This window comes from Anomaloglossus baeobatrachus, chromosome 1 (genome assembly GCF_048569485.1).
Source record: "Anomaloglossus baeobatrachus isolate aAnoBae1 chromosome 1, aAnoBae1.hap1, whole genome shotgun sequence".
NCBI classification, from domain to species: domain Eukaryota; kingdom Metazoa; phylum Chordata; class Amphibia; order Anura; family Aromobatidae; genus Anomaloglossus; species Anomaloglossus baeobatrachus.
In genome coordinates, this window is record NC_134353.1 from 484,538,137 (window position 1) to 484,548,297 (window position 10,161).

Genomic DNA, 10,161 nt, shown 5'->3' on the forward strand with positions numbered 1-10,161 from the left:
AAAAAACTGACCAGCACATCCAACAAATGTGAACAGGTGCTAAGTGAAAAAACATAGTAACTATAAATGCATACAGTCGCACACTGAAAAAGCCAAAAATGTACAAGGGAAAATATGGCACTGCATTACTGCAAAAGAGAGATATTTAGTTTTTGTATTGGCCAATGCAAGTAAGCCCAGAAATCAACGGCAAGCTATATCTCTGTAATCTGGAAAACTAACTTAAATGCCACTATCTAGGTTAAAAACATCCGTATCTGGGCAAAATGCCACTATTTGGACTACAAACCTCCATGTATGGGCAGCTAGGCTCCTGCTAAAATGGTTATGAACACAGCCAGGTCTTAGGGCGGAGTGCTCAGTCAGAAAAAGATACACTAGAAATATCAAAAAACTGACCCGCACATCCAACAAATGTGAACAGGTGCTAACTGAAAAAACATAGTAACTATAAATGCATACAGTCGCACCGAAAAAGCCAAAAATGTACAAGGGAAAATATGGCACTGCATTACTGCAAAAGAGAGATATTTAGTTTATGTATTGGCCAATGCATGTAAACCCGGAAACCAACGGCAAGGTATATCTCTGTAATCCGGGAACCTAACTTAAATGCCACTATCTAGGTTAAAAAAAATCTGTATCTGGGCAAAATGCCACTATTTGGACTACAAACCTCCATGTATGGGCAGCTAGGCTCCTGCTAAAATGGTTATGAACACAGCCAAGTCTTAGGGCGGAGTGCTGACTCAATTTTAGCAGGAGCCTAGCTGCCCATACATGGAGGTTTGTAGTCCAAATAGTGGAATTTTGCCCAGATACGGATGTTTTTAACCTAGATAGTGGTATTTAAGTTAGGTTCCCGGATTACAGAGATATACCTTGCCGTTGGTTTCCGGGCTTACATGCATTGGCCAATACATAAACTGAATATCTCTCTTTTGCAGTAATGCAGTGCCATATTTTCCCTTGTACATTTTTGGCTTTTTCAGTGTGTGACTGTATGCATTTATAGTTACTATGTTTTTTCAGTTAACACCTGTTCACATTTGTTGGATATGCGGGGCAGTTTTTTGATATTTCTAGTGAGTCTTTTTCTGACTGAGCACTCCGCCCTAAGAGCTGGCTGTGTTCATAACCATTTTAACAGGAGCCTAGCTGCCCATACATGGAGGTTTGTAGTCCAAATAGTGGCGTTTTGCCCAGATACGGATGTTTTTAACCTAGATAGTGGCATTTAAGTTAGATTCCCGGATTACAGAGATATACCTTGCCGTTGGTTTCCGGGCTTACATGCATTGGCCAATACATAAACTAAATATCTCTCTTTTGCAGTAATGCAGTGCCATATTTTCCTTTGTACATTTTTGGCTTTTTCAGTACTGGGCAAGGGGCAGGGCCCAATCCTGCTCAGAGTGATGTTACTGAGAAACTTCATCTAACCCAAAAATGCAATAATAATACAAAAATTGACAATTTTTATTTGCTATCTTTCAAAATTTTCCCTGTGTGTCCTGCCCTTTGCAATGGCAAAATTCTTCACAATTTTGTGCTGGAGTAATTTGCTACAGTTGTTGCTCCCAAATAAATTACAGTAATTTCACTGATAATCATGGTGATGCTGGAATGTAAAGAAAATTGAAATCATCGAAGCCCAAGTTAGTTTTTGGGACATTTTTTTCCCTTTCTACCAGTCATGCTTCAGTTTCAGGATTCGACCTGGTGATATTTTTCTGCTTGGTCAGTTTTCTTTTCTGCTGAACCACAGCCTGGTCAGTGTCTGACCACATGCTGAAGGTTCTTTTATCTTTCTTTTTCTTTCTTTGGTGTACATTTGTCAGGTGTTCTCACTTGCTCTTCAGTTAAGGAAACTTTTGCTAAATTACCTTTATTGCTTTTTCCCTGCAGTTTGTTTTTCTTCCTTCCCAGCATTCTTTCCATTCTATTACATTTTGGATATGGGGGGTTTCAAGGTATTCCATAGTTTTTGAGTTTCTTTCATTTCCTCCATCTTCACTGTATAACTAACTATATTATCATGTTCCTAACCCTGTATTTCACCCTATGCTTTTGTGCACTTCCTTTTTGGTTATTGTTGTGTGACGCCCTGGCCGGGCCAGGTAGTCACAAATAGGCCCCTGCACAACACCTTCCCTCACAGGTAACAGCAGCCGACCTTTAAACCCCAAATGGATAATAATTCTGGCACACTAAAAAACGAGCATGAAGAAATTTTGCTTGATTGTGGAATCAGTTTTATTAGTGCAAAAACAAGATCAATTCATCCGACGTTTCGACCGTTTTGGTCTTTATCAAGGATAGAATTATCTACCAAAGAAAATCATAAGAAGTACATCATTACATGATATTACAAAAAAAAAAAAAAATACAAAAAGATACAAACGAAGGTATGTAAAAAATGAAGAAAATTCTTTCACAATAAGCATCATACATTGACTGATGCCAAGAACCAACAAAACATTTTGTATAACACATGATTCCTGGTAGTGTGTGATACAATCATTGCAACATATGTATAACCTGTTGGACTAAAAAGCGCATGAAGTAAGTGATAAGAGTACAGCAAGCATAAACCCACCTATATCGTAATGGGAGGATATGAATTCAATAGAGACTGGTCATCACCATTAGGTATGAGTGATCAGAAGGTTCCGATCCTATGTCTATAAGGAGAATAAATGATATGTGACACTCCACATGACTAGAACATATCAAAACGCACTCTTTTCCATATTTGACATACAATGAGTAGGTAGACAAGGCCGTATATACCTTTTGTGTTGGCCTGTGGTAACGAACAAAACAAAACTGGAGGCAATCTGTGATTATAGTTGTTTCTACATGGGGATTAAACATGGATAAGCATTACTCAGATGTATAGAATAGTGAGCATTCTAATCAAGGAGGTGGCATGCAGGAACCTGTAGCATATGTGTGGTAGGTATATTACCTGGAATAGTACCAAATGATGGTAGTGGAAAATGAAATTCTCTCACTGAATGGTTCTCAGTTACCTCCAAGGTATGTATATGCTGGAAATAACATGTACAAAAAGGAGATACATACAAGGACATGTAACCTCTATGCGAAATACATTTATACGTGTCTATACCCCAAAGCGTTGGTGAAAGGCAACCGAAAATTAGAGCTGAAGACAGTATGGAGATGTGTCCAAAAAGAGACCAACATAGATGTAAACACCTCATGCATGTACATCAAAATAGCATGTCAGGGGAGACAATGTACAAGCAAGTATTGAAACTAGACATAATACCTGGAACACAGAGTAATGACTGATGGCAGCACATTAAGATTCCCTCACTGACTGGTTCTCAGTTACCTCCAAGACAAGCAAAAACTGAAGGTGGCATATGTAAAAAGAGAATCATACACAGGTAAGTAACACCAGTATAAGGTACATTAATTCAGGGATGTATTGAGCTAAAAGTACATACTACCTTTAAAGTAACCAAGGCGTGAGCCATAAAGAGCTGTTGTCATAAGCAGGGGGATACCTATGTCCCTGTGAGACCAAAATGAGAAAACCTTTTAGAAACCACTCAATCAGGAATCAAGTGCAATAAAAGGGAGAACCCATTGGTATAATACCAACAGAGAACATACCTGGTGAGATAAACAGGGCAAAGCAGGCAAACTATCAGGCAGTGGGGTGCAGGATTCTGGTGAGAGAAATGAAGGGCATATTCAGTGATGGCCCGACTTGTGTGAGGTGGTGTAAAGGAGGCTGACACATACCTTGTGGTGGTGGTATAGGGTATAGGCCCCTGGTTAAGTGCGACTGGCTGCGTCGCTGGGGCTTATTTATATGAAAAGGGGGGCGAGCGTCCACTACCCCACTTCCTGGTAGTGGAACGCAGTGTGCGTCCGTGGAACGCACGCGGCGCATGCGCAGTGCCGGCATCAGCACCGCGCATGCGCAGTGCCGGCATCAGCACCGCGCACGCGCAGACGGCGAGCGGCAGGACAGGGCGGTGGGCGGAGAGCAAGGGGCGTGTAATTGAGTATGTGTAGGATGGGAGTGAACTGACCCACGGACTGAGTGCCGCCCACACGTCGCGCTTAGTTATTTGCACAACGTGTGAGGGGGCCCAGTACATAAGTCAGTGTGTGGAGCTTACAGACAGTGTCAGGAGTGTTAGATAGGCTGGCCTGTGGATCGCGCGCCGCCCGTGCGTCATGCCTGGCTATTTGCACAACGCACGAGCCGGGCACGGAGCACAGGTCAGGGATAGCAACAAATGAGGAAACAGGTTATGATTATATCAAAGTGCCTGGTGACATTCTTACACAGGTGAGAATGGTGATTCTACTGAGGGAACCCGATGCCAGTGCCAATAGGTGAGGGGTCAGGTGGAGGGTGCCTATAAACAAAAGAGAAAAAGGGGTTAGAGACAAGGTTTATATATATAAATATATATATAGAAGTTATATCATGACCAAGTCCTTATACTGGTGTTTTACAGTCCTTGTTTTACAGTCCTTGTACAATCACCTTAGGAACAACCACAAAGAGAGACCGCCATGATTGAGACATTATAAGAATAGTATCATAAACACATATCATGTTCCCTATTAAGCCCCTTCGGTTCTAGAGTATTCAAGGTAAAAATCCAAAATGACTCCCTCTCCTTAAGGGTGCGTATACGGTTACCACCTCTTCTGGGAGGAGGGACATGTTCAAGTACCTGATACTTGAGCTGAGCGATGGTGTGGCCATATGTGATGAAGTGGAATGGGATGGGTAAAAGGACCTGTTTGCATCGTATAGTGGATTTATGTTTACTGATGCGGTCCCGGATATGCTGGGTTGTCTCTCCAACATACCCGAGACCGCAAGGGCATTTGATCAAGTAAACCACAAAGGAGGATTCACAAGTGAAAAATCCACGTATAGGGAAGATGCGGCCCGACAGAGGATGAGTAAAAGTATCCCCTTTGGTGAGGTTATTACACTGAACACAGTGATGACAGGGAAAATTTCCTTTCCTGGGGGTACCAAGAAAGGTTTGTTTCAATGAGGATTTATCGGAACCGATGTCGGCCCTGACAAAGTTATCCCGGAGGTTGCGGGGTCTCTTATTGCAAAATAAAGGGAATGAATCAAATTCCCTAACTTCAGGGTAGGATTTACCTAGGAGTGGCCAATGCCTACAAATGATGCCCCTGATTAGGGGAGAAAAAGGATGATATGTATTCACGCATGCGATGCGAGGAGCCATTTTATCCCTAATGGGTCTATGGGAAGATTTCTTGTCCGCAATCTCACCGGGGTATCCTCTTTGGAGGAACTTCTCACTCATCTCCCTGGCTCTGATACCTCGTTGTACTGGATCAGACACTATCCGCTCAACTCTTCTGTGCTGAGAGATGGGGAGTCCTTGTTTCGTGTGACGGGGATGGCAACTACTGTAATGTAACAGACTGTTGCGATCGGTTGGTTTAACGAACAAATCAGTGCTGAGGGAACCCTCTGATAATATGACCATAGTGTCCAGAAAATTAATTCTGTGGGTGTCATGATGAATTGTAAAGGAAAGGCCTTGCTTAAAGGAATTCATGTCAGTGTAGAAAAGCAATAGAGAGGAAAGGTCACCCCGCCAAATCATGAATATGTCATCTATATACCTTTTCCAACTCACAGAGTGTTGCAACCACAGGTTATGTTGGTAAACATAAGTCTCCTCGAAATGTTCCATGAAAATATTAGCATAAGGGGGTGCTAAATTCGAGCCCATGGCAGTACCCCGTTTCTGTAGATAGAATTGATCTTGGAAAAGAAAGAAATTATTCTCCAAGACCAGTTGGAGCAGATCCAGGCAGAATTTATTCTGTAAAGAAGAATGAGTACTGTGTATGGTGAGAAACCACTCAACAGCCTGTACACCGTCTTGATGCTGGATACTGGTGTAGAGGCTATTAACATCAAAGGAGACTAAGATACAGTTAGGTGGTAATGGTCCGATGGACTGCAAGTGTGATAGAAAGTCAGACGTGTCTCTCAGATATGACTTGATTCTGGGTACAAGGGGAGTAAGGATTTTCTCAACAGTAATGGCAAGTGGAGATAAAATAGACTCCGTTGAGGCCACAATTGGGCGTCCAGGGGGTTGATTCATGTTTTTATGAATTTTGGGTAATGTGTAAAACACCGGTATTACTGGGTGAAGTTTGATAAGAAAATCAGCTAGACCTTGGTCAATGGTATTATTGATGAGATAAGCATCCACTACACCCTTAATGAGTCCCTGTATGCGGGAAGTGGGATCTCGCTGAATTGGTGAATAAGTGTCAGTGTCCCCAAGTTGACCCAGAATTTCATTAACATAATATTTCTTATCAAGTATCACGATGGCCCCTCCCTTGTCTGCCGGCTTGATGACAATTGTGGGATTATTCTTAAGATCCTGTATGGCACGACTCTCTTCAATGGTAAGGTTATGTTTAATTTTGAAATACCCATCATTAATTGATTTTAGTGTTTGGTCAATATCTCTGGAAACTAGAGTAACATACGTTTCTATCGGATGATAGGATTTGGGTGGACTGAAAGAGCTGGGAATACTAAGATCCAGCTGTTTCAGTCGAAACATGTCATCAGAATCCGCTTGAGAAGTACCTGGGTCAGGATGTGTGTGTTCAACGGTGCTAAAATGGGCCTTCAACCGAAGGGACCTGAAAAATCTCCTCATTTCCTGATTCAACACAAATGGATCAAGAGATGGAGTAGGGCAGAATGAGAGACCTTTTTGTAATACCTGAGACTCAGTAACAGACAAATTGTAGGATGAAATATTGTACACTAGGTTAGTACCTGTGACCGTGTTTGTACACGGTATGTTGACGTGGATCCCACGGCCCCTCTTACTGCGCCTCGTTTTCCTCTTGGACCGGAACGTTGGGCTAAAAAATGGGGTTGTCGGGAGGAGTACTGGTCTGTATCGGACCCTGAAGATGATGAGTAACGATTGTGGAAGGCAGGTCGTCTCGGGGTATCCTCACAATACTGCCACCGATAGACCCGATTTTTGGAGTAATCCTCCTGATCTCTGAGAAACTTCTGTCTCTTCCGGTCTTGCAGGATCTTTCTGAATTCAGCTATGTTGTCCTTAGTTTTGGTGTGAATCCTGTCCCACTCCGTGCTGGGAACAGTATTTTGGAGTTGCTGTTCAATGCAGGTAATGTTCTTACCAAGATCTTCAATTTCTGCTTGTAAGAATTCAATGGTCAGAATTATAAGGTCCATAGAGCACTTATTGATGATGCTCTCGAATTTGGTACAAAAATTTGGTTTATCGGAAAAAAGAGTCGGTTTCAGTGACACCCGCAGTCCTCTGGGGATGCGCTGAACACGGTGGTATTCAGCCAACGTGGCCAGATGTAATTCGAGTGCGGTGTGCCTTCTCAGTTCCTTCTCATAGTCTCTGGAACGAACCTCTTCCGTGGGAACCGATAAAAAAGTGTTAGGTATAGAGACTTTAGACAATATGCTGCTGACTTCATCTGTGTTATAAGAGAAAGTATTGAAAGACATCTGTGGTATAGGTCAACACTGGAGCTCAGATAAAAATAGTCCGAAGTAAGAGAATATGTCTGGCTCACTGTGTATAAACTAGGTGCCCAGAAAAAATAAGTCAATCAAATGGATAATAATTCTGGCACACTAAAAAACGAGCATGAAGAAATTTTGCTTGATTGTGGAATCAGTTTTATTAGTGCAAAAACAAGATCAATTCATCCGACGTTTCGACCGTTTTGGTCTTTATCAAGGATAGAATTATCTACCAAAGAAAATCATAAGAAGTACATCATTACATGATATTACAAAAAAAAAAAAAAATACAAAAAGATACAAACGAAGGTATGTAAAAAATGAAGAAAATTCTTTCACAATAAGCATCATACATTGACTGATGCCAAGAACCAACAAAACATTTTGTATAACACATGATTCCTGGTAGTGTGTGATACAATCATTGCAACATATGTATAACCTGTTGGACTAAAAAGCGCATGAAGTAAGTGATAAGAGTACAGCAAGCATAAACCCACCTATATCGTAATGGGAGGATATGAATTCAATAGAGACTGGTCATCACCATTAGGTATGAGTGATCAGAAGGTTCCGATCCTATGTCTATAAGGAGAATAAATGATATGTGACACTCCACATGACTAGAACATATCAAAACGCACTCTTTTCCATATTTGACATACAATGAGTAGGTAGACAAGGCCGTATATACCTTTTGTGTTGGCCTGTGGTAACGAACAAAACAAAACTGGAGGCAATCTGTGATTATAGTTGTTTCTACATGGGGATTAAACATGGATAAGCATTACTCAGATGTATAGAATAGTGAGCATTCTAATCAAGGAGGTGGCATGCAGGAACCTGTAGCATATGTGTGGTAGGTATATTACCTGGAATAGTACCAAATGATGGTAGTGGAAAATGAAATTCTCTCACTGAATGGTTCTCAGTTACCTCCAAGGTATGTATATGCTGGAAATAACATGTACAAAAAGGAGATACATACAAGGACATGTAACCTCTATGCGAAATACATTTATACGTGTCTATACCCCAAAGCGTTGGTGAAAGGCAACCGAAAATTAGAGCTGAAGACAGTATGGAGATGTGTCCAAAAAGAGACCAACATAGATGTAAACACCTCATGCATGTACATCAAAATAGCATGTCAGGGGAGACAATGTACAAGCAAGTATTGAAACTAGACATAATACCTGGAACACAGAGTAATGACTGATGGCAGCACATTAAGATTCCCTCACTGACTGGTTCTCAGTTACCTCCAAGACAAGCAAAAACTGAAGGTGGCATATGTAAAAAGAGAATCATACACAGGTAAGTAACACCAGTATAAGGTACATTAATTCAGGGATGTATTGAGCTAAAAGTACATACTACCTTTAAAGTAACCAAGGCGTGAGCCATAAAGAGCTGTTGTCATAAGCAGGGGGATACCTATGTCCCTGTGAGACCAAAATGAGAAAACCTTTTAGAAACCACTCAATCAGGAATCAAGTGCAATAAAAGGGAGAACCCATTGGTATAATACCAACAGAGAACATACCTGGTGAGATAAACAGGGCAAAGCAGGCAAACTATCAGGCAGTGGGGTGCAGGATTCTGGTGAGAGAAATGAAGGGCATATTCAGTGATGGCCCGACTTGTGTGAGGTGGTGTAAAGGAGGCTGACACATACCTTGTGGTGGTGGTATAGGGTATAGGCCCCTGGTTAAGTGCGACTGGCTGCGTCGCTGGGGCTTATTTATATGAAAAGGGGGGCGAGCGTCCACTACCCCACTTCCTGGTAGTGGAACGCAGTGTGCGTCCGTGGAACGCACGCGGCGCATGCGCAGTGCCGGCATCAGCACCGCGCATGCGCAGTGCCGGCATCAGCACCGCGCACGCGCAGACGGCGAGCGGCAGGACAGGGCGGTGGGCGGAGAGCAAGGGGCGTGTAATTGAGTATGTGTAGGATGGGAGTGAACTGACCCACGGACTGAGTGCCGCCCACACGTCGCGCTTAGTTATTTGCACAACGTGTGAGGGGGCCCAGTACATAAGTCAGTGTGTGGAGCTTACAGACAGTGTCAGGAGTGTTAGATAGGCTGGCCTGTGGATCGCGCGCCGCCCGTGCGTCATGCCTGGCTATTTGCACAACGCACGAGCCGGGCACGGAGCACAGGTCAGGGATAGCAACAAATGAGGAAACAGGTTATGATTATATCAAAGTGCCTGGTGACATTCTTACACAGGTGAGAATGGTGATTCTACTGAGGGAACCCGATGCCAGTGCCAATAGGTGAGGGGTCAGGTGGAGGGTGCCTATAAACAAAAGAGAAAAAGGGGTTAGAGACAAGGTTTATATATATAAATATATATATAGAAGTTATATCATGACCAAGTCCTTATACTGGTGTTTTACAGTCCTTGTTTTACAGTCCTTGTACAATCACCTTAGGAACAACCACAAAGAGAGACCGCCATGATTGAGACATTATAAGAATAGTATCATAAACACATATCATGTTCCCTATTAAGCCCCTTCGGTTCTAGAGTATTCAAGGTAAAAATCCAAAATGACTCCCTCT

General features: G+C 42.4%; 1 protein-coding gene across 19 annotated transcripts; it reads right to left on the reverse strand.

The window, feature by feature from the left end:
- Positions 1–2,209: 2,209 nt before the first annotated feature.
- On the reverse strand, positions 2,210–9,913 carry LOC142243364 (uncharacterized). 19 transcript variants are annotated; one of them, XM_075315278.1, is made up of 6 exons: positions 9,822–9,913; positions 9,138–9,193; positions 8,972–9,036; positions 8,092–8,871; positions 6,854–7,820; positions 2,357–4,403 (listed from the first exon to the last, which is right to left on the reverse strand). In XM_075315278.1, exons 5-6 carry the CDS (start codon positions 7,571–7,573, stop codon positions 4,389–4,391), a joined length of 735 nt encoding a protein of 244 aa, XP_075171393.1. In that variant the 5' UTR covers positions 7,574–7,820; positions 8,092–8,871; positions 8,972–9,036; positions 9,138–9,193; positions 9,822–9,913; the 3' UTR covers positions 2,357–4,388. The 19 variants fall into 19 exon arrangements, 10 of the variants coding, with proteins under 10 accessions (XP_075171393.1, XP_075171383.1, XP_075171349.1 ...); XR_012724357.1 differs by having other exon boundaries at positions 2,365–3,379; positions 3,480–3,544; positions 3,646–3,701; positions 4,330–4,403; positions 8,092–9,913; XM_075315268.1 differs by having other exon boundaries at positions 8,092–9,036.
- Between the last annotated feature and the right edge of the window lie 248 nt (positions 9,914–10,161).

What these genes read in the sequence shown, in the direction of transcription:
- LOC142243364 (XM_075315278.1), bottom strand. Translation starts at nt 7,573, where the DNA reads ATGTCTTTCAATACTTTCTCTTATAACACAGATGAAGTCAGCAGCATA.